The sequence below is a fragment of the Schistocerca nitens genome, chromosome 8 (genome assembly GCF_023898315.1).
Source record: "Schistocerca nitens isolate TAMUIC-IGC-003100 chromosome 8, iqSchNite1.1, whole genome shotgun sequence".
NCBI classification, from domain to species: Eukaryota; Metazoa; Arthropoda; class Insecta; order Orthoptera; family Acrididae; genus Schistocerca; species Schistocerca nitens.
The window spans coordinates 32,263,545-32,289,174 of NC_064621.1; the positions used below are offsets into that span (position 1 = coordinate 32,263,545).

General features: G+C 41.6%; 1 protein-coding gene across 2 annotated transcripts in view; it reads left to right on the top strand.

Annotated features, from left to right (window-relative positions):
• LOC126198912 (DNA repair protein complementing XP-C cells homolog) overlaps positions 1-25,630 on the top strand; it is a 142,337-nt gene that overhangs the window by 93,787 nt on the left and 22,920 nt on the right. For both annotated transcript variants that reach the window (XM_049935541.1, XM_049935540.1), the window contains exon 5: positions 2,494-2,648. In XM_049935541.1, the coding sequence (XP_049791498.1) occupies positions 2,494-2,648 (155 nt within the window). The remainder of the gene's footprint in view (positions 1-2,493; positions 2,649-25,630) is intronic.

Consider the following 25,630-nt stretch of genomic DNA (forward strand, 5'->3'; position numbering starts at 1 on the left):
CAATAGACAAAATTAAGAACAATCCTGTGAAACTGAAGTGAGCAACAAAATCTGTTCATAGACGTGCAGCTAAATGCATTGAACTCGGTGGAGACATTTTTGAACATTGGTTGTGAATGTATTGTGAAATTTTATGTACACTGTGCAACTTACTTAACAAATACTAACAAAGAGATAGAGGGGCTGGCCAGTACTTACCTCAGCTCAGTACAGCCGATAGATACACAAAAAACAGAACCGAAAATTTACGTTCCTAGCTTTCGGAACTTTGTTCCTTCATCAGGGAGGAGAGAGGGGAAAGAAAGGGAAGAAGGGAAAGTGGATTCAGTTACTCACAACCCAGTGTTTTCCTCTCCCGTAACTATCCTGCAGACCTTGTCCACAAACAGATCTCCCGAGCAATACATTCCTCCCCGTCCAACAACAATGTTCCTACCCCCAGACCACACAGAAGCATCTCCCTTGTCACCCAATATTATCCTGGCCTTGAATACATCAACAAATTACTCCGCCAGGGATATGACTTTCTCAAGTCAACCCCTGAAATAAGATCATCCCTTGACAAAATTCTCCCCACACCACCCAGAGTTGCCTTTCGTCGCCCCCCCTAACCTCCGTAACATCCTTGTCAAAACCTACAATATTCCCAGACTACCTTCTCTACCCAGCGGTTCCTACCCCTGTAACCGACCCCGCTGCAAAACCTGCCCCATGCATTCCCCCACAACCACCTACTCCAGCCCCGCTACTGGTAAAACATACACAATTCAAGGCAGGGCCACATGTGAAACTACACATGTCATTTATCAGCTGACATGCCTGCACTACACAGCCTTTTACATCGGTATGACAACAACTAAACTGGCTGAGTGCATGAACGGACACAGACGAACTGTCCGCCTAGGAGATGTCCAATACCCAGTAGTAGAGCATGCCCCCCAGCATAATTCTAGGGACCTAGGAAACTGCTACACCGTATGTGCCATTTGGCTTCTCCCACCCAACACCAGTCCCTCGGAACTGCGGAGATGAGAACTTGCACTCCAACACATCCTTTCATCCCGCCATCCCCCTGGCCTGAACCTACGTTAAACAACCTCACTCCCATTTACTCTTCAGTCTTCTCCTCTTTCCCTTTCCTCTTTAGCCATTTATGCATATTTTCATCCTACATAGTTGTGTTTATCTTTATCCTATATACCTCTTTACTTCTGTATGCATCCTCTTTGGTTTGAAGCTGGTACATTACTTACAGTAGAATATCTTTGGCTCCCCTCTGACAACCATGCCTCCATCCTTGCCACCGTCCCTGTTTTCCTTTCCCTGTTGCTTCATAGCCTAGGTTGTGAGTAACTGAATCCACTTTCCCTTCTTCCCTTTCTTTCCCCCCTCTCCTCCCTGATGAAGGAACAAAGTTCCGAAAGCTAGGAACGTAAATTTTCGGTTCTTTTTTTTGTGTATCTATCGGCTGTACTGAGCTGAGGTAAGTACTGGCCAGCCCCTCTATCTCTTTGTTAGTATTTGTTTCACACCTTTATATGAGATTTTCAACTTACTTAACACTGAGCTTTGTTTTTTCCGGTTTAACATGAATTCACATGTGCTACGGTATATTAATAAAAGCAGATTATCTGGCACATTCATACAGTTTCAGTAACATTATTACCATCATTTTTCCAAAATTAAATTCTCTACAACTTCTCTTGGAAAACTTCATGCAATTGTCTGGAATTTAAAAAACAAATTGCGCCAAGTATTTAATAAATTAAAAATTTTACAAAATTAAATTTTTGCTTCTTTGGATTTTCTGGAAAACTACTGCAAAATCACATCTGAGACATGTTTTATTAGATTCACCAGATAAATAACAGCAGAATAAATGAAAATCGTGCCTTACTTTAATCTCGTACAGTTTTGCGATGGCTTCATAATAGCGAAGTTGCTAAATTTCAGGCAAAATCTTTTATTAGCCATAACTCTGTAACAAAACATTTGCAGACCTATGTCTATATGAACTTTTTTCTTTAGTTTTACTTGTAGAATAACATATTAAAATATTTGCATATCTTCGTGAATCACCCTGTATATGGTGTTAATGTGTCAATCAAGTCACAAGAATGAGCACTGCAGTGATTCAGTATTTTTTCTGTATGTTATGGGAGTGAGGACCATGCCATAGGGTTATTTTGACATTCTCTCTAGAATCATATGGTGTAAAACAACAGAGATTCCGATATCCTGGTATTTGTGTGCAATGTATGTGACATGCTCGTGTGCACTCTCTCTGGATTATGGCGCAAAACAACAGATATTCAGACATATGTGTGTGTGCTGTACATGTGTCATGCATGTAAAGTCAAGGGTAAAAAGCTAGTTTTACTCTAAAGCTTTTGTGCATATGTAATAAATCTTAGTTTTTTCCACTTTTGGAGACAGTTTTTATTTTTTGTGTGTTTACATAATCTTAAAGTCTGATCAAAATTAACTTCATAGTTCCAGGTTTGAATCGTATAGCCAGAAAACTGCAGATAGACTGTGCTCCTGCATTCACTGGCTTTGGGCATACCAATGGAATATGGGGTCCTCTCTACGATGGGTTTGTAATTTGTGAAGAATACAAGTATGTGCTGGCTGAAGCATGGCAAGCAGTAAGTCTAATCTTTTAAATTCAATTTTAGAGTATCATTATGGACCTTTTGAAGTGACTGCTGTGATGTCAATCTCCAAAATTGTTCTAACCAATCTTGAATTTATTATAAATTGTCATCTGATTGGCCAAAATGTGTAAAACAATGCTATTTATGATCACCAAACAATGAGCTGTATCTTATTATGCAAGCCCCATATTTCACGTCCCTTAAAGCTGTGATCTCCTATTGTGAGGGGTTCAGAACACTTTTGAATTGTGGCCCGTCACACAGTGTGAAATTCATCCTTCAGTATCAAAACAAGGAGAGCAGGAGTGGACCTACATTTACAGCTTCATTCTGTAAGCTAGTGGACGGATGCCCCTGACACAGCATTGTAGTGTAGTGGTTAAAATCACTGGCTGCCAGTGTGCGTGTCACCAGTTTGATCCTTGCCACCTTAAATTATTTTCAACATTTATGCCTTTTGGAAGGTTCTGGGTTCCAATTATTGATAGAATGTTGGAGTTTACTAGAACATTCAATTTATGTACAAGCTGGAGTACGCACTACTGAGGCAGGCAGTTCAATTCTACGAGGGTTGAATGTAAAGTAATGCCTCCACCTTCGTTCATTGGGTGTGGATTAGAATCTTTTAATAAATCAAGCACTGTTGCCACAAGCTTGCAGTTCTCTCAGCGTCTTCATCAGAAGCATAATTATGTCCCTGTGGATCGTCTTTCACTATCAGGAACAGGTGGAAGTCAGCTGCTGGACTGGAAGGAGGATGCCGTACGGCAGTGAGATTCAGTCTCTGAAGTTCTGCTGTGGCAGCATGTGAAGTGTGCGGTTTGGCATTGTCATGCTGCAGGAAAACGTTTCCCTTTTCCTTTCGGACCCTTGTTAGCCGTTGTTTCAGAGTTCGCAGTGTTGTGTTGTAACACTCTGAATTTATCGTTGTTGATCAAGGAAATCAACATGGATAAGACCATCTGCATCCCAGAACACTGTAGCCATGATTTTTTCAGTTGAGAGCTGCATATTGAATTTCTTTTTCTGGGGCGAGTCTTTGTGTCAATATTCCATAGACTGACATTCCATCTCCAGGTCGTAATGGTGTACCCACGTTTCGTCTCTTGTCACAGTTGAATGGAGAAAGGCGTCACCTTCATTATCATAATGCGAGAGGAGTTCCTGGCAAATTTCAAGTCTGTGCGCTTTCATTTCAGCAGTCAGCATCTGGGGTACCCATCGGATACAGTTCTTCCGATAGCCAAACAAAGCAATGATGTGACCCACACTTTCTTGTGGAATGCCGATTGCGTTTGCAGTTTCTCTTTGAGTGATACGACAATTGTCCTGAATCAATCTGTCAACATTTTGCTTGTGAAACTCTGTGGTTGCTGTTGCAGGACACCCAACTCTTTGTTTGTCACGCAGGTCAGATGTTCCCGCCTCAGTATCTGTAAACATACTTGCCCAACGACACACAGTACTCACATCAACACAATCACTATAAAATGCTTTCATTTTCTGTTGAATCTCCTTTGGGGTGACACCTTCTGCTGTCAAGAATTCAATGACTGCAAGTTGCTTAAATCGCATTGACCGACCGTCTGCGCAGGGTTCCATACTTTACACTGTGCAACACAACCATTCAATGCTAAGGCTTGCCGCCAACTGGAGCTGTAGAGAAGAGGCTACAGAACAAGCCAGTACCTGCTGCTTACCAATGGTGCCAACTGTTGAAGAGTTACGAAGGTGGAGACATTACTTTTGAGTCAACCCTCGTATGTATGATCAAAAAACATACTTTCATGATCAAAAAACATACTTTCAGTGTGAAGGCTTGTTGAAAATACTGCTCGCATAACTGGTACTAAATTCTAGATTCCGTGTGACACGTTTTGGTGGTGACACCCGTGTCACTATAGCTCCAGTGTGGCTACACAGAGGCCATCACTTAAATGGACCGGAACACATGTACAAACAGCACATTCCTCAGATTGTCCAAGTCCAAACAGATATCATCATCATTGGGTTGTCTGCCTTGCAGCACATTTTGACTGCATAGTCCTCCACGCTTTTGTCTTCTGCGTTCCTCTTCAATCTTTGGTGTCCTTCTCGTGGCCTAATGACATTATCCAGCATCTGGAACCTTCTTCTGCCCTTCCCTCTCTTTCCCAGAATGAAACCTTCACTTGCGTCTACTTCTTCATTCCTGACTTTTATCAGAGCAGCTGATCTTCTCCATTCCACGCCATATCCACATTTCACAAGCTTCAATTCTCTTCTCATTCTGCTTTCTTAATGTCCACATTTCTGCTCCATACAATGCAATGCTCCATATTAATCACTTAACCAGTCACTTCCGTAATTTCTTGTTTAAATAACTAGTTAGGAGTCTTCTCTGCTTTTGAAATGCCTCTTTCGCCAGAGCCATTCTCACTTTTATATGATGTTGGCAATCCATGTCTTATTTAATCCAACTTCCCAAATACTTGAGTGCTCTTACCTGTTCTGTGATTTCTGACCCCAACTTAATTTTCACTTTTCTTAGGCCCTTGACCATGCTTTTGGTTTTCTTTTATTAATTTTAATACCATATACTACACAGGCTTCATTCAGGTCATTTAGCATTTGAGTCAGCGTCTCTTGATTTTCTGCGAGGATCGCCATGTCATCTGCAGATCTTATACATTCAATTTTCCGCCCACTTATCCTGACGCCTCTTGTCCCATCCGAACAGCTTTCCAGTACTTTCTCCAGATAGATGTTAAATAGGATAGGTGAGAGACAACAGCCCTGCCTAACACCTCTCCCAATCTTGGTGTCTTCAGAGATCCCATTGCCTATTTGTACCCAAGCTATTTGATTCAGGTACAGATTTGCAATCCATTTTCTCTCCTTCCACTTTACTCCCTTCTTTTTCGAGATACCTAACAGCTTATCCCTCTGCACTCTCTCAAAGGCATTTTCGATTCTATGAAGACAGCATACATTTCTTTGCCCTTTTCTATGTATCTTTTGCCGACGGTTCTTTGAAGTCCAATGGCATCTCGTGTTCTCTTTCCCCCTTATGAAACCATATTGTTCTTCACCAAGTGTTTCTTCCAGCATTCCATATAGCCTCCTATTCAGAATTCGTAGAACTACTTTTGCTGCCTGCGATATTAGGCTGATTGTCCTGTGGTCTTCACACTTTTTGGGATTATTAGTCTTTGGAATTGGGACTATTATACTTACTAGAAAGTCTTCTGGCCATTCCCCTTTGTCATAGATGTAGTTGCAAAGAGAGGTCAACTCAGTTTTGCCTGTTTCTTTTAAACTCAGATTTCTACCAGAATGTCATCTACACCACAAACTTTGTTGTTTTTAAGTTCTCCCAATTACTTGTTTACTTCTGAACTTAGGATAAAATCTCCGTTTTCATCTTCATTTACTGATTCTTCCTTCTCAATCTGCAGATCAAAAGGTCTTTGATCCACTTCATAGAGAGTTTCAGTATATTCTTTCCATCTATTCTGAACAGTGTGTGGGTCACTTAAGAGTTCCATCTTTCCCTTCTATCTCCATATTTGTTTTGTTCTTCCTTCCCTGAAATACTGTTTCCTTGGCTACTCGATACATCTTTTCGCACTAGTCCTCTTTCTGAGCAGATTTTTATCGTTCATTTTTCCCTGGCCTGATCAGTTTCTCTTGTCAGCTCATTGTTCAGTCTTCTGCATTTTCTCCTTTCTGCCATTTTCAAGATCATGCCATCGGTAACCCATGGAACCTTCTCCACTTGCACTTCACCAGACCGACGACGTCTTTTCTGGTTTGCTTTCAGGGTGTCTCTGAACTGGTTCCACTGTTCATTTATGCCCTCTGTCTATTCTCTAATTTTCCACTTGTCTCGAAACTATTCTTCAAGCTTTTTGGTTATTCCTTTTTCCTTTAGAGCATCCGAGTTAAATTTCACTCTCACTTTACCTACCAACATTCTTTTCAATCTAACCTGCACATCTGCTACAACCAAGTTGTGGTCAGAGTTCATATCTGCTCCTGGATAAGCCTTGGTATTTCTCATGCATTTCTGGAATCTACTTTGTATTAGTATGTAATCGATCTGGTATCTGCTATTGTCTATATTCGACATCCATGTGTACGTCTTCTTTTGTGATGTTCAAAAAGCATGTTTCCAACTACAAATGAGTTTTCCTTACAAACTCTGACTATTCTCACACCTCTTTTGTGTCTGTTACCCAATCCAAATTTTCAAACCACATCTCTGTCTTTCTCTTCACCAACCATGGCATTCCAATGTCCCATTACTGTGTTGCATGCCTTTTTCTTCTCTCTCTCCACCAGAGATTCCAATTCTGCTGCAGCTCTCTTCAGTCTCATCGTCGCTGTGTTGGCTGGTTGGCATGTAGACCTGTATCAGAACTACATCTTTCTTGAGACATTTCAACCTCAGCATCATCAATCTGCTATTATTATGGTTTTTACCTTCTTCTTTACCATGATAGCTATTCCATTCATTCCATTTTTTTTCCCTTGCCTGAATAAAATAGTTTGTAGTAATCACTCTGTAACACACCATTGCCTTCCCATCTCACCTTGCACATTCCAAAAATATCTATATTGTTGTGCTCCATCTCTTTTTTCGCATTTTTCAATTTGCCAGATTGTAAGAGGATGCGAACTTTCAATGTTCCAATCCATAGCTTTTCCTTTTCTTTATCTTTACACTTTCAATTAGCCTCAATGTACTCCCCTGCTGAAGATCAGAGTGAGGGGATGTTTCAGCTCTGGAATCATTATTTTGCACAAAGAGGGCCATGTCAAGTGTGCCTTGGGAATAGTAGTGTGGTAGCTTCCCGTTGCTTTCCACGTATGATACCAGCCACCCACTTTGGGCCAGACGCTGTTTGCAATCACTCACTCTCGAGTCAGACACTGCAGTTGGCTGTTGACCTGCGGGGTGTACCACTCATATCTGGGAGGCATTCCCCAATCCACCATCTGAGGAGGCCCTCTCTAGGGGTTTCAGGCTCCCCCTAGGGCAAACAGGTATGATTCAACAGCATTGGTGAGTCAGATGCACATTGGCATCCAGCTATGTTTCCAGGTAATGCTGGACAGGATCTGACAAAATGGTTTAACTAACTCCGGAGGAAAATTTAAAAAAAAAAATTGGCAACATCCAGCAGCAAGTCCATATAGCCCAACAACAATGTAAACAGTTCCAGTGGTAGCTGCGTTGTGTGTGTGTGTGTGTGTGTGTGTGTGTGTGTGTGTGTGTGTGTGTGTGTGTTTGTTTTTTGGTGTCGTGTCACAGTGAATCTGAATATCCCAGAAGCTGACAAAGTTCCTAATGAGGGACGTGACATATGGCAGATGATGAGTATCAAGTGCTCTGTGTGAAAGATGATATCACAAGAGAAGTCTTCATCAGTCGGTAATAGCACACAGAGGTAGTGCACCAGAAAGCAGTATGCTGAAAGATGTTCAGCAGGCTTCTGGATGCTGTACCCATGGTAGTCGTGGAAGACCATAAGGGCCTCACATGCTAGAGTGAGAAATAGTAAGAGAAGAGATCAACATATTTTAATGTTGAATCCAGACAACTGGAAGTACAGTGGAACCCCATTTTACGTTTTCATGCAGTCCAGACTTTAAAAAACACAAAATTAAGGAAAATACAGAATCAATGAAAATGTTAAAACCCTCAAAATACATGCAAAAGCATGTGTAATTGGCATATATGATTAAAAATTGCAATCCACTCCAATACTTTGTATAAAACCTGTAAGTGAAGGAAATTAAATGTACAAAACAGTGTTATACAGTAATTTGTGATAATGAATTTCATCAGTTCTTAAAAAATCACAGATGTGTAACAGCAAGTAAAAACTCATCAAAAAATTGAGAGTGGTATCTGGGTACATGGTAATAGAGCTATTTTCTGACATGCTACAATCAAAAGTTATATGTTCAAAACACATGTTTTTGAGAGCTCATCCTCTGTGCTGGTTCAAATGGCTCTGTGCACTATGTGACTTAACATTGGAGGGCATCAGTCCCCTAGAACTTAGAACTAGTTAAACCTAACTAACCTAAGGACATCACACACATCCATGCCCGAGGCAGGATTCGAACCTGCGACCGTAGCGGTCACGCGGTTCCAGACTCTAGCGCCTAGAACCGCTCGGCCACAGTGGCCGGCATCCTCTGTGCTCACCCAGAAAAAAGCAAAGTGATGAACACATTGAATTAAACCAAAACATCGCAGCAGCTAAGCGGCTGAACCATAAGCATTAATGCAGAAATCCGCAAAACGTAAATGACAAACTTCTTCAGCATCGCTGTTATTGTTGAATGCTTTTCTAACGAGCTGCACTTCGTATGCTCACCACTGTTAAAGTGTTATTTTAGGCTTGATGAGAGAAACAGAGACTTGAAGAAATGAGTTTACTTCCCCACTTGACATTACAAATTTATTAGAAGTTAGCTGACTGAATTTCTGTACACTGTGTGAAATGTAAATTTGAAAGAAAGCTCAGGTGCTGCAGTTTCACTTTGTGTCCTTCATCACTGCTGGCAATCTTTATGATCTAGATTGTGTGGTGTGGCGGTGCAAAGTATGTATGTGAATAGTGGGGGTAGTTGTTGCAATTGTGTTGTGTCAGATTTGAAGACAGAAGTCTTTAAAATGTGCTATCGCAAAACCCCCCCATGAACCATGGACCTTGCCGTCGGTGGGGAGGCTTGCGTGCCTCAGCGATACAGATAGCTGTACCGTAGGTGCAACCACAATGGTGGGGTATCTGTTGAGAGGCCAGACAAACGCGTGGTTCCTGAAGAGGGGCAGCAGCCTTTTCAGTAGTTGCAGGGGCAACAGTCTGGATGATTGACTGATCTGGCCTTGTAACAATAACCAAAACGGCCATGCTGTGCTGGTACTGCGAACGGTTGAAAGCAAGGGGAAACTACAGCCGTAATTTTTCCCGAGGGCATGCAGCTTTACTGTATGGTTAATGATGATGGCGTCCTCTTGGGTAAAATATTCCGGAGGTAAAATAGTCCCCCATTCGGATCTCCGGGCGGGGACTACTCAGGAGGACGTCTTATCAGGAGAAACAAAACTGGCGTTCTACGTATCGGAGTGTGGAATGTCAGATCCCTTAATCGGGCAGGTAGGTTAGAAAATTTAAAAAGGGAAATGGATAGGTTAAAGTTAGATATAGTGGGAATTAGTGAAGTTCGGCAGCAGGAGGAACAAGACTTTTGGTCAGGTGGATACAGGGTTATAAATACAAAATAAAATAGGGGTAATGCAGGAGTAGGTTTAATAATGAATAAAAAAATAGGAATGCGGGTAAGCTACTGCAAACAGCATAGTGAACGCATTATTGTGGCCAAGATAGACACGAAGCCCACGCCTACTACAGTAGTACAAGTTTATATGCCAACTAGCTCTGCAGATGACGAAGAAATTGAAGAAATGTATGATGAAATAAAAGAAATTATTCAGATTGTGAAGGGAGACGAAAATTTAATAGTCATGGGTGACTGGAATTCGGTAGTAGGAAAAGGGAGAGAGGGAAACGTAGTAGGTGAATATGGATTGGGGGTAAGAAATGAAAGAGGAAGCCACCTGGTAGAATTTTGCACAGAGCACAACTTGATCATTGCTAACACTTGGTTCAAGAATCATAAAAGAAGGTTGTATACATGGAAGTATCCTGGAGATACTGGCAGATTTCAGATAGATTATATAATGGTAAGACAGAGATTTAGGAACCAGGTTTTAAATTGTAAGACATTTCCAGGGGCAGATGTGGACTCTGACCACAATCTATTGGTTATGAACTGTAGATTGAAACTGAAGAAACTGCAAAAAGGTGGGAATTTAAGGAGATGGGACCTGGATAAACTGAAAGAACCAGAGGTTGTAGAGAGTTTCAGGGAGAGCGTAAGGGAACAAATGGCAGGAATGGGGGAAAGAAATACGGTAGAAGAAGAATGGGTAGCTGTGAGGGATAAAGTAGTGAAGGCAGCCGAGGATCAAGTAGGTAAAAAGACGAGGGCTAGTAGAAATCCTTGGGTAACAGAAGAAATATTGAATTTAATTGATGAAAGGAGAAAATATAAAAATGCAGTATTTGAAGCAGGCAAAAAGGAATACAAACGTCTCAAAAATGAGATCGACAGGAACTGCAAAATGGCTAAGCAGGGATGGCTAGAGGATAAATGTAAGGATGTAGAGGCTTATCTCACTAGGGGTAAGATAGATACTGCCTACAGGAAAATTAAAGAGACCTTTGGAGAAAAGAGAACCACTTGTATGAATATAAAGAGCTCAGATGGAAACCCAGTTCTAAGCAAAGAAGGGAAAGCAGAAAGGTGGAAGGAGTATATAGAGGGTCTATACAAGGGCGATGTACTTGAGGACAATATTATGGAAATGGAAGAGGATGTAGATGAAGATGAAATGGGAGATATGATACTGCGTGAAGAGTTTGACAGAGCACTGAAAGACCTAATTCGAAACAAGGCCCCGGGAGTAGACAACATTCCAGTAGAACTACTGACGGCCATGAGAGAGCCAGTCCTGACAAAACTCTACCATCTGGTGAGCAAGATGTATGAGACAGGCGAAATACCCTCAGACTTCAAGAAGAATATAATAATTCCAATCCCAAAGAAAGCAGGAGTTGACAGATGTGAAAATTATCGAACTATCAGTTTAATATGTCACGGCTGCAAAATACTAACACGAATTCTTTACAGACGAATGGAAAAACTAGTAGAAGCCGACCTTGGGGGAGATCAGTTTGGATTCCGTAGAAATATTGGAACACGTGAGGCAATACTGACCCTACGGCTTATCTGAGAAGCTAGATTAAGGAAAGGCAAACCTATGTTTCTAGCATTTGTATACTTAGAGAAAGCTTTTGACAATGTTGACTGGAATACTCTCTTTCAAATTCTGAAGGTGGCAGGGGTAAAATATAGGGAGCGAAAGGCTATTTACAATTTGTATAGAAACCAAATGGCAGTTATAAGAGTTGAGGGGCATGAAAGGGAAGCAGTGGTTGGGAAAGGAGTGAGACAGGGTTGTAGCCTCTCCCTGATGTTATTCAATCTGTATATTGAGCAAGCAGTGAAGGAAACAAAAGAAAAATTCGGAGTAGGTATTAAAATCCATGGAGAAGAAATAAAAACCTTGAGGTTCGCCGATGACATTGTAATTCTGTCAGAGACAGCAAAGGACTTGGAAGAGCAGTTGAACGGAATGGATAGTGTCTTGAAAGGAGGATATGAGATGAACATCAACAAAAGCAAAACGAGGATAATGGAATGTAGTTGAATTAAGTCGGGTGATGTTGAGGGTATTAGATTAGGAAATGAGACACTTAAAGTAGTAAAGGTGTTTTGCTATTTGGGGAGCAAAATAACTGATGATGGTCAAAGTAGAGAGGATATAAAATGTAGACTGGCAATGGCAAGGAAAGCGTTTCTGAAGAAGAGAAATTTGTTAACATCGAGTATAGATTTAAGTGTCAGGAAGTCATTTCTGAAAGTATTTGTATGGAGTGTAGCCATGTATGGAAGTGAAACATGGACGATAAATAGTTTAGATAAGAAGAGAATAGAAGCTTTCGAAATGTGGTGCTAGAGAAGAATGCTGAAGATTAGATGGGTAGATCACATAACTAATGAGGAGGTGTTGAATAGGATTGGGGAGAAGAGAAGCTTGTGGTACAACTTGACTACAAGAAGGGATCGGTTGGTAGGACATGTTCTGAGGCATCAAGGGATCACCAATTTAGTATTGGAGGGCAGCGTGGACGGTAAAAATCGTAGAGGGAGACCAAGAGATGAATACACCAAGCAGATTCAGAAGGATGTAGGTTGCAGTAGGTACTGGGAGATGAAGAAGCTTGCACAGGATAGAGTAGCATGGAGAGCTGCATCAAACCAATCTCAGGACTGAAAACCACAACAACAACAACAACAACATCGCAAAACCCTTGGTCCACATCCATGTGACATCTGTCATTGCACATCATATGCACGAAAAGTATATTTTCAGTACTTCACAAAGTGCTTTCATCCCTACCTACACTCCCATCATTGTAGGGCCACCCCCCTCTTCACACATCCAGTAGGTGAGTTCATTTTATGTGTGTTAATGTGGTGTGGTGGCTGTGCTGGCTATTGGGTAACTTAAGTCACCAGCCAATATGAGTTCACTTGCTGGAAATGGGCAACATTTCCTCGATGAGGATCGAGCGTATTCTTTGAGACTCTGTGTTTGAATTTAAAATGTTGACAGTTTATATTTTTGCTGAATACAATACATTGGAAATACATGCAAAAAAATTGAGATTGAGTTATAAGTGGCACAGGAAAAGGTGGTGGCTGGGCCCTTTCGTCACATATTGGCTCTGTCCGGAACACTTTGCGTCAACTGTCTTGTTTTACCATTAGCGCTGCAACCTAGCAGTAGTTGTATCATAACTGCACAGTGAAGCTAAATGTTGCAATGTGTGTTGGCAACACCAATCTTGGATTGCACCAGAATTTCCTGTCATATCTCACCTCTCTACAATGGCTTAAAATTTCCCTTAACCCCATCACCACCGCCTGTGGTACAAACTATCTGTCTTTTATGCCACTTACAACTCATTCAATCACATCAAATGCCAATAGGAAAAAAACAGGATGAAGTCAAGCAAGACGTCGAGTAAGAACTTTGAATCGAAGTAAACCTTACCAGGAAGGAATGTAAAATCGGAGAATTTTTAGCTCTGATCTTACAGGTTTTTCACAGGGGCTACGAATTTATGGTATAGAATCGCTAAAAGCGTAAAATTGAAGTTGCACTGTAGTGACATTCAGCTTTGAGTCCATCTAGTAGGTAGCATCACTTATTCTAGAAGAGGTTTATTGTTCATTGGCACTGATCTCTGCAAGGCAGACTAACATTTATAATTGGAATCAGAAACCCTAAATTTGTGCCACTACCACCAGGTTCTAAATGACACAGATACAATCAGCTCTCTTTCCAATTCAACTGCCAGCCAGAAAAATGGCCATTTGGTGAACTGAGGACAACTTTCCATCGTTCTGTTCTGGGCAAAATGTGTGTTATTGTAAGAAAGGAAAAATTGTATTTGATGAATATATGCTATAAGATGCCAAACAACAGAGCCATTCTGTGCACACGAGGAAATTGCAGATAACTACAGCTGACGTCTGGTCTGTAACACACCAGTGTGACCCAGTAGATGTTGCTTAGTATACTGGTCATGTGAGAGGGGTTGATACAAGAAAAGTGCTAACCCGCAATTTAGTTAGGATTTGTCTTATCACATGATCTGTTCTGTTTTTGAGTGCACCATATTCTGGTAACAAGTAGTTCCACTTGTACCATTAGAAATTGCTACGTGTTGTGTAAATTGTTTTGTCTTGTTATATTTATACCCTTGTCTTTGAATTTCGCCAACATGCAACATGTAATAATTGAAAATGATGCTCTGGTGTGTTAGCACTTTCTTCTGCTGGTCCTTTGAGTTAATTTTTGTCTGTAGTCCCCATACCACATGTATAACAGCACTAGAGGAACAAATTCAAAAGACACAGGCCATTGATAAAGTGCAGTGTCAGGCAGTAATTCGTTTTCTGCATCTAGAGGGGAGCAATACTGCTGCAGCAGAAATGTTGCAGCTATATCAGGTCAGTCCACATGTCTTCTTTTCCTGCCTAATTACTGTGGAAGAGTGCTGGATGTAAAACTGTGACTCCATGTTAAAGGAGCAAAGCAAGCAGTGGAATTAAATGGGTTAACCACCTCCAAAAAATACAGATCCTACCATCATTTGGCAAACTGATGCTATGCTGTGGTGCTAACAGTTATGCTTGTAAGGGGCTTACTACCAAAATCTCCTGGCAGGTTTTTTGGTGGCTATCAAGATGAAGTGTCACCGGAAGCTGTCCAGGGAGGTGTTTTTGTTCCATGGCCATTCATTCTGCTGGACATAGTCAAACTTGCTGCTTCCTTGAACTATAAAATTTTGCCTCACCATCCCATATCCTCCCAACATGGCATCTAGTAACTTTTTCCTTGGATGAAGGAATCATCGCGTGGCAGGCATTTTCAGAATGACAATGAAACTACCAGCTCTCTGAGACTGCAGACGTGTGTGTGTGCGTGCGTGCGTGTGCGTGTGTGTGTGTGTGTCTACTGCTGACAAAGGCCCTAATGGCCGAAAGCTGTGATTGTGGGAATCTTTTTATTGTGCCTATCGTGACTCAGCATCTCCGCTATATAGTGAGTAGAACTTTACTTCTCTGGTATTGTTACATTCCATCCTGCATTTTCTATTACGTCAAACGGTTATTCTGTTACAACGGCAAGACTTTGTGCTCGCCATATATATATATAGGGAAACATTCAACGTGGGAAAAGTATACATAAAAAACAAAGGTGCTTTAACTTACCAAACGAGAAAGCGCTGGTATGTTGATAGACACAATAAAATAAAAAACACACACACAGATATTCAAGCTTTCGCAACCCATAGGCAGACATATGTAAATGCAAAGAGGTTGGGCAGAGATGTCAGTCGAGGCGGAAGTATAAAGGCAAAGATGTTGTTGAATGACAGGTGAGGTACGAAGGGCGGCAACTTGAAATTAGCGGAGGTTGAGGCCTGATGGGTAACAGGAAGAGAGAATATATTGAAGGACAAGTTCCCATCTCTGGAGTTCTGATAGGTTGGTGTCAGTGGGAAGTATCCAGATAACCGGGACGGTGTAACATTGTGCCAAGAAGTGCTGGCCGTGCACCAAGGCATGTTTAGCCACAGGGTGATCCTCATTACCAACAAACACTGTCTGCCTGTGTCTGTTCATGCGAATGGACAGTTTGTTGCTGGTCAGTCCCAAATAGAAGGCTTCACAGTGTAGGCATGTCAGTTGTAAATCACGTTGGTGCTTTCACACATGGCTCTGCCTTTGATCATGTACACCTTCCGGGTTACAAGGTTGGAGTAGGTGGTGGTGGGAGGGTGCATGGGACAGGTTTTACACTGGGGGCGGTTACAAGGGTAGGAGCCAGAGGGTAGGGAAGGTGGTTTGGGGATTTCATAGGGATGAACCAAGAGGTTACGAAGGTTAGGTGGATGGCGGAAAGACACTCTTGGTGGAGTGGGGAGGATTTCATGAAGGATGGATCTCATTTCAGGGCAGGATTTGAGGAAGTTGTATCCCTGCTGGAGAGCCACATTCAGAGTCTGAAGCACATCGTTGTGTACCAACCTAAGTTCACCACAGGATGAACATATCTCAGCTTCAACCAACACTTTTTCAACTTTTTTCACACCAGAACTCCAGTTGCTTTCTAGTTCACCTTTATCTCTCCCCATATATTTTTATTTTCATTTTCATTTTAGCCTCATCTTACACTTTCCACCTTCTAAATACCATGTCACCCTCACAACATCCCCACAACGACCCCATCAAGTTTTATTTACATTCCCTCTGCAAACATGCCTTTGCCCTAGCCAGATTACGCTCCCATATTTTATTTACTCACGCTTGTCTGACATTTGGCATTACCCCCAAAGGCCTCACACTTAAAGTTCCCATCTCTGGCTGTAACCCTCCTTTCCATCAGTCCCTATACCAGTTCCAAACCGAACAATCCATAGCCCTCACCCGCCTAATCCTTCACCTACACATCAACTCAGCCAATGAACACACCCGTCAGCTCCTCCTATCCCTAATCAAAGTCCTCAATCTTTCCTCTCCCACATCCACACCGTCTGTTCAGAGCATCCTCCTACAGGCCAATCGCAAATTAGAACAGCATGCCACCCTCCACCTCAAAGAACTATCCAATCTCCTGGTTTCCCACCTCTGGAAAGGCAACTCACTCACCCTCCACAACCTTTCCGAAAAACCTCAACCTCCTCTCATTGCACACAGACCCAGTCTCTCCCATCTACTCAATCTCCCACTTCAGGCTCCACTCTCCCCAAAACCTCAAAATTCTAATCAACACAATCTGGAACCACAACGCCCTAATTCAGTAGTTAACCTTTCCTCCAAACTTCACTCCCAATCTGAAACCTATGTCCTATCCAAAGGCCTCACCTTCAGCCCCACTCCCAGATTCAACCAAACAGCCCTCGTCAAAGATTTACTGTCCTACACTCGCACTCTCTGCTGGAAATATCACTTTGCCACGAAGAAAAATAATCCTAATCCTAGTCCTAATGATCCAACTCCCCAAGACACTATCCAAATTGAACCCTGCCTGGAACAGTTCCGTCCTCCATCACAGCGGGACCCACCTCCTCTTCCTCAAAATCACCCTCTGCAAACCTTCCAGTAATATCTCACTTCCAGCCTTGCCTCTCAATCTTTCTTGAAAAACATTAATCCTACTCCCAACATCACCACAGCTGAAGCCCAGGCTATCTGTGATCTGAAGGCTGACCGATCCATCGTCATTCTTCCGACTGATGAGGGTTCCATGACCATTTTACTTGATCGTCGGGAGTATGTGGCTGAGGGACTGCATCAGCTTTCAGACAACACTACATACAAAGTTTGCCAAGGTAATCCCATTCCTGATGGCCAGGCAGAGCTTCAAGGAATCCTCAGAACTGTAGGCCCCCTACAAAACCTTTCACCTGACTCCAACAACCTCCTGACCCCACCCGCACCCCTACCTTCTACCTACTTCCTAAAATTCACAAACTAAAACATCCCGGCCGCCACATTGTAGCTGGTTACCAAGCCCCCGCAGAATGTATCTCTGCCTATGTAGAGCAACACCTTCAACCCATTATATGTAGTCTCCCATCCTTCGTCAAAGACACCAACCACTTTCTCGAATGCCTGGAATCCTTACTCAATCTGTTACCCCCGGAAACCATCCTTGTAACCATTGATGCCACTTCCTTACACACAAATATCTCGCACGTCCAGGGCCTCGCTGCGATGGAGCACTTCCTTTCACGCCGATCACCTGCCACCCTACCTAAAACCTCTTTCCTCATTACCTTAGCCAGCTTCTTCCTAACCCACAACTTCTTCACTTTTGAAGGCCAGACATACCAACAATTAAAGGGAACAGCCACGGGTACCAGGATGGCCCCCTCGTATGCCAACCTATTTATGGGTCGCTTAGAGGAAGCCTTCTTGGTTACCCAAGCCTGCCAACCCAAAGTTTGGTACAGATTTATTGATGACATCTTCATGATCTGGATTCACAGTGAAGAACAACTCCAGGATTTCCTCTCCAACCTCAACTCCTTTGGTTCCATCAGATTCACCTGGTCCTACTCCAAATCCCATGCCACTTTCCTCGACGTTGACCTCCATCTGTCCAATGGCCAGCTTCACACATCTGTCCACATCAAACCCACTAACAAGCAACAGTACCTCCATTATGACAGCTGCCACCCATTCGATATCAAACGGTCCCTTCCCTACAGCTTTGGTCTTCGTAGCAAATGAATCTGCTCCAGTCCTGAATCTCTGAACCATTACACCAATAACCTGAAAACGGCTTTCGCATCCCACAACTACTCTCCCGACCTGGTACAGAAGCAAATAGCTAAAGCCACTTCCTCATCCCCTCAAACCCAGAACCTCTCACAGAACCACCCCAAAAGTGCCCCACTTGTGACAGGATACTTTCCGGGACTGGATCAGACTCTGAATGTGGCTCTCCAGCAGGGATACAACTTCCTCAAATCCTGCCCTGAAATGAGATCCATCCTCCTTGAAATCCTCCCCACTCCACCAAGAGTGTCTTTCAGCCGTCCACCTAACCTTCGTAACCTCTTGGTACATCCCTATGAAATCCCCAAACCACCTTCCCTACTTTCTGGCTCCTACCCTTGTAACCTCCCCCAGTGTAAAACCTGTCCCATGCACCCTCCCACCACCTCCTACTCCAGTCCTGTAACCCGGAAGGTGTACATGATCAAAGGCAGAGCCACGTGTGAAAGCACCCACGTGATTTACCAACTGACATGCCTACAATGTGAAGCCTTCTATGTGGGACTGACCAGCAACATACTGTCCATTCGCATGAATGGACACAGGCAGACAGTGTTTGTTGGTAATGAGGATCACCCTGTGGCTAAACATGCCTTGGTGCACGGCCAGCACATCTTGGCACAGTGTTACATCGTCCGGGTTATCTGGATACTTCCCACTGACACCAATGTATCAGAACTCCAGAGATGGGAACTTGTCCTTCAATATATTCTCTCTTCTCATTACCCACCAGGCCTCAACCTCCACTAATTTCAAGTTGCCGCCCCTCGTGCCTCACCTGTCATTCCAAAACATCTTTGCCTCTGTACTTCCGCCTCGACTGACATCTCTGCCCAACCTCTTTGCATTTACATATGTCTGCCTATGTCTGTATATGTGCGGATGGATGTGTGTGTGTGTGTGTGTGTGTGTGTGTGCGTGCGAGTGTATAACTGTCCTTTCTTCCCCCTAAGGTAAGTCTTTCCGCTCCCGGGATTGGAATGACTCCTTACCCCCTCCCTTAAAACCCACATCCTTTCGTCTTACCCTTTCCTTCCCTCTTTCTTGATGAAGCAACCATGGGTTGCGAAAGCTTGAGTATCTGTGTGTGTGTTTTTTATTTTATTGTGTCTATCAACATAGCAGCCCTTTCTCATTTGGTAAGTTAAAGTATCTTTGTTTTCCTTGATTATGTATAGAACTATCAGTGAAATACTTAGATATGTTTTCCCTGATGTGTACCACAGTCTGCTAGATGTACTCACTTGGTGCAGTAATGATCCCCAATTTTTTAAATAGCTCTTTACATTGAGCACAACTACTACTTCAAGTTATCATTCTTATAGCCAGTTTGAAAACTGTGTCCCTGTTTTGTGCCTCTGATACCAAGGAAGCAATCCCACCGCTATGAACTGAGTGTATGTCACCCCAAGACACTCGCTGTTACAAACTGAAGATAGAATCCTAAGAGTATAAAATGCTGATGATATTCTTTTCTCCAATATCTTCGTGTGTTCATTCCATATTATTTGATAATTAATGTTCATCCTTAAAGACTTCGTGTTTGTTACACAATGTACAGGTTCATCATTTTCACTTAACATGATAGTGTTTTTTCCCCTCTATACTGTTTGGTTTTTGATTTATTGAATGTTAATTTATTACATACTGCCCAATCATAAACATTCCTGAGGGTTGTGTTTGCTTTCTCTGATAGGAGTTCTGGTGTTTTATCCTTGACTGATGTTGTTGTCACCAGAAAGAGAACTTTTTCACCATATCTTATACAGGGTGAGGCAGTGAAACGGCACGATTTTGTAAAACCACCAAAGATTTATTTACAAGTATAATCATAATAGTTGAACATGGATCTCAAGTACAAGAGTGGAAATTAAAGATTTAACTTAAAAACAATCATTTTTTAAATATGGTGTCAGTGAGGTGTCGTCCTTGGTTTTGCACACATTGTCTAAGCCTGAGATGAAATTGTCCCATGACGTTTCGTAGCATCTGTACTGGAATGTTGTTAATTTCCTGTTGAATTCGCTCCTTCAGGTCTTCTTTTGTTCTTGGTGGATTTTCCTGGAAGACTTTGCACTTGAGGTAGCCCCAAAGAAAAAAGTCTGGTGCCGTCAGATCTGGTGAACGGGCAGGCCAGGGGAAATCGCCATTCCTGCAGATTAGACGTCCTGGAAATGCAAGTCTGAGCAATTCCATTGAGACATTAGCAGTATGGCTTGTTGCACCATCTTGCTGGAAGAGTGTTTCAGCATCTGGATCATGTCGATCAATTCCAGGCAGACCAAAAATGGTCAACATGTCAGCATAACGTCCAGAGTTTACCGTCACTGTGTTGCCATCTTCATCTTCAAAAAAATGGGGCCCCACGATTCCACGAGATGACATTGCGCACCAGACTGTTACTTTTTCAGAATGGAGAGGTTTTTCATGAAGTTTGTGCGGGTTATCTGAGGACCAATATCTGAAGTTTTGCTTATTTACGTACCCACTAAGATGAAAGTGGGCTTCATCACTCATCCATAAGTTATGCACTCTTTCTTCATTTCGTTCAATAACATTAAGCATTGACTGGCAAAAGCGTATACGGTTATTGTAATCATTAGGTTGAAGGGCTTGCACTACCTGAATTTTGTATGGATGATAGTGAAGGTCACTCTTCAAAATCCGTCTTACTGATCGATTGCTGAGACCAAGTTCTGCGCTGTGCCGTCTCGCGGATTTTCGCGGACTTCGTCCCAACGCTTCGCGCACACGATTAATGTTCTCGGTGTCCGGATTGTTTTTGTGCTGCCGCCTCTTTTCTTTGTTGTGCTAGCAGTAGCTTCAAAGGTTTTAACCCAAAGGAGAATGGCTTTCCTTGATGGCACGGGAGCCCGTGGCGGCAGGTTGAATTCACGACGAAAGGCGCGTTGAGCACCAACCACACTATCCGCGTTTTTGTAATATGCCTTTACGGCATATGCACGTTGCGCACTCGATCAACGCTCCATGGCTACTGAAACTTCCACCACTCTAGACGACCAAGGTCACTTCCCCCACTCTCGCAACCCCCATCCGCGCCCGACAACCACTATCGAAATCGTGCCGTTTCACTGCCTCACCCTGTACTGTCTGGAAAGTCACTGACGTACAAGTATCTTAAAAACATAATTGAACTCAGTGCACTACCCTGAGGAACACCTGTATTCATGTGTTCCTTATCTGACAATTTTTTTAGTAAAAATTTATTGTCAGCAGATGTTTGAACTATATTTACTTTTTTCTCCTTGTTTTCCAGGTTAGACAGGAACCATTTGTTTGCTGTTCCTCTTATGCTTAATGCTTGTAGCTTGTGTAGTAGTAGTTTTTGTCAGCAGTGTCAAATCCCTTGGACAAGTCTAAGAATATGTCTTTAAGACTACTAAACGTGAGCTTTCAGCCAAAAGGCCTTCTCCTAAAGTAGGCAACACACTCACTTTCCTGCATGCACAACTCACATGTGTGATTACTGTCTCTGGCCACTGAGGGTCCGGCCTCAGTGACCAGAGACAGTGGTCATATGTGTTTGGGTTGTGCATGCGAAAAAGTGTGTGTGTTGAATACTTTAGAAGAATGCCTTGTGGCTGAAAGCTTACATGTTTAGCAGTCTTGCTGCACCTGTCTGTGACTCAACATCTCCTCTATATGATGAGTAGCAATCTATTGTTGTTATTCCATCCTGGATTTTCCTTCCTTTAATATGTCTGTAACACAGTCATCCTTGTCAAGATCTTAAAGTACCTCTTTCATTAATTCTGTAATGGCCAAAATTGTACTTCTCTCATTCAGAAGAAAAACTGTTGTTTATTAAAAAATTTGTATTTATTCATGTAATTTCTTAGTCTGTCTTTCCATGCTTGATTCAGGTACTTTTTAGAATGGCCAGTAGTTTTCAGTTTTGTGGATTATCTCTATTTAATGAGGGCACAACTTATGCATGCTTTAAATACTCTGGAAAAATAGCTGAACCAAAGGACTCATGTCTTATGTTTGTTTAAGGAGCTTTTATGTTGTATATTCACACCTTCAGAACAGAGACGAACTTCATCTGTGCATGCTGACTTCTTACTTTTGAATTGTTATATTGTCTTCTTAACTTAAAGGTCTGTTGAAGAAGACAACATTATTGTGCTTCCTGTGTAAGTCATTGCAGGTACTACATACGTTTTAGGAAGATTTTGCTGCAACTGCTCTGCCCCATCAGAGGAATAGTCATTTAAAAAACGTTCTAATTCCTGAGGACTCTCTTTTATTCTAATCCCACCTTTTATTTATATGTTACCTTTGTGACTGCTTTTTCCACCCACCTGCATATTTTTTTTTATACCTGTGATAGTAATCAAGGCACTGTGAATTATTGCAGTGCTTTTTTAAAGATCTGAGAAATGTAAGTGTCTGAGATGATTTCCTAATAGCTGCAGTTATCCATCTATGGATGGAATGTCGAACATTTTCTGAAAAGCAGAAATGCAGACTTCTACAACGAAAGCATCTGCCAAGACAATTTGTCATTGGAAAAAATATGTTCCAGTGATGGTTGAATCTGTAGTGAGTGACTAATACCATTAACAAGTTTCATGGTCATAGCTTAATTTTTTTCGAAGTGATAATTTAAACTTTATGACTACCCCTCATAGTATGCAAAATTGTATACAAACACAAGGATGCAGATTACATTTCGTGGAATCCATTGTATGAACATTATAGCATTGCTTGTACGCCACAGTGTGTGCTTTACTGAATCTTGCAGCCAAACAAAAGGAATGCACAGAATTACAGAAGATTATACAGGCCTTTGAGAAGGGAGAATTCAGATTAATTGATTGAACATTGTATAAAAGAAATTACAACCAAATGCAGTGGAAATGATTGATCATTTCCCTGAAGTACTATCATGAAAAATCTGACATCAGGCAATGTGGAATTTGCAAATATTGTTGATACAGTTGATGGCGAGATCCCTACCGTTTTTCGGAACCTCATTGACAGAAGCACATGGCTCACCACCAGGGCTCTGGTACCAATTACTCCTTCAGTTGCTCCATTTCACCATACTGAAATTGACCTTTGAGAGTGACCCTTGTGTTGTTTTGGAGCTGACAGGGTTCGCAGGTGTGACATTCAGTTCTGCAGTTACTTTTGCAGCTGTTTACTTCTTACTTTTCTTCACAGTCCTTTTCATCAATTGTCAGTCACGATTACTCAACACACATATTGTGACTTAGCTGATAATGTTTTATCTGTTTGCCTGTATGCAGTATAAATCTTCAACAAGGTGCTGCTTGAAACACCAAATACTTCAGTTACTTTAATTACAGAAGCACCCACCATACTAACACCAACAATTTGCCCATGTTAGAATGTACTGCCTTCTGACACAATTCACTCACAACTACACAGATCACAGTTCTAATTCTGACTGACATTTACAGCATATTGAGGACATTGCTCAGGTGTCATTCGTTGTCAAATACAACAGCGCAATTTGCAGGCTTGGCTACCATCTGTATTTATGTTTGAGTATGCATTTCTCACAGTGTTTCCATTTTTTGTCCAGCCCCTGTATGCTAGATAACAGCAACTGGTTTTCAACATATTAGAGAATAACTCATAAAGTTTTGTTTCCTCATTCATAAATGTCAATGTGTGCACCCCTAGTGCCACAGACAACACCCATATATCTTTGGCGTGAGATCGCAGTTATCCTATCCAAATTGTTTTCCAGTTTTTTAAATAGTTTTGCATTTCAGATACTTTTTTTGACAATTATTTGTGATATTTGCTCTGAAAGTAATTTATTGGTTGATTCACATTCAGCTTTGACTATCTTCTGCTATTATTGCATCAAAAGATCTGTTGTCCGTGCACATGTTTACTTCTTGTGTTGAAGTCTCTCAGCGGAGTGTGTTTACATTTCCTAGTGAGCTGTTAGGGGTTGCCACAGATCTGAAAGCTAAGAACTGATAAATTTATTTGTGCATTGTACTCAATTAATTTTAACAGTTTTCTAACAGTATTTCTTTCTGTTTCTTGTGAATTCAACTGTAGAAAAACTTTTGGAAGTTTTCTCACTGTGTAGTGTTCAATTTTCCCTTACTGTGCCAGTGGATGCATAAATAATTTACTTATTTATTTATTTTAATAGATAGAAGTAATCATGTGCAGTATTAGTCGTAGGGTAGTAGTGTTAATAGCAATAAATACATTATTTATAGAGAGAAAAATTTGAAATCGCTGCAGTCAGTTCATAAAATAGTTTTATTGTAGTGGCATAACTTAGATAATGTAGAAGTATAGTGTTCTCGACAATTTCATTCCTCCCTCCCCCCCCCCCCCCACACACACACACACACACACACACAAGAGAGAAGTGTAGGCTTTGATGCAGGTGTATGATTAGTTGATTAGGGTGTGAGATTTGTGAAAGGTGTTTTCATTGGAGGGGGGGCACATTGGACATTCTAGTGAGATCCTCACCTGGAATTGTGGAATTGCAAGATATGTAGCAAAAATAAGTTGATAGACTAGCAGGGGTGTAAAATCTGTGCTCTTCAAGTGTAGTTGGAAAATGCAAGGGAGGAACTGGATAGGACGAGGAGGTTGAAGGGGACTGGTAATGGAATTGCATTGTTAGATGCAACAGGCAGAAGACGTGCTTTGTTGGTGCTGCACATTTTAGCGATTTTAACCAAGACACACACTGCAGTGTTCTTCAGCATGCCAGTGTAGAAGTATGCACAGAAACAGCTAAGAGAAAAATCTGTGCAATATGCACATTCATTTTGATGTAAAAGCCGACTTCAAATCAACACACGAATCTTGTACACATGGTCTCACACAAGGGAAATTCTGGAGTTCTAGATTCACTTTTTTTCTTTTTGTGTCACTTCTACATAATCTTTCACTGTTTGTATCAATACTCATTTGTTTTTTGATCTATTGTGAAATTTAGAACATTGAGAGTGCCATGAGAAACTCGTCCTGTTTTTGTCGATTATAGTCTAAACTTAACTGTGCTCGTCGAAAATTTTTAAGGACATTTGGCCTATTCTTATTCGAAGCAATTGTCCTCTAATTGGATTGCACAATTACATGATAAATAAATTACTTTGAAAGTTTTCAGACACTTACAAAACTATATTTTCGTAAGTTACTGGTACGAGTGTTTTGGACACCTAACTTATTTCTTAGTAGATCAGCATTTGTGTTTCACAGTTCTGCAAAGAATACATCACCCCTGAATTTCATTGTATATGGTGCAAATAAACTTGCATTTTTGAGTGTTTTTGGAAGCTACCTTTGCATAATCTACGAGCAATTTGTAGTAAATGAGTGTTTGTGATTTAGCTACTGTAGCAGTTATTCTAAGTAACATATTGTGTTACATCTAGTTTTCCCTTAAAAAGAAGTGG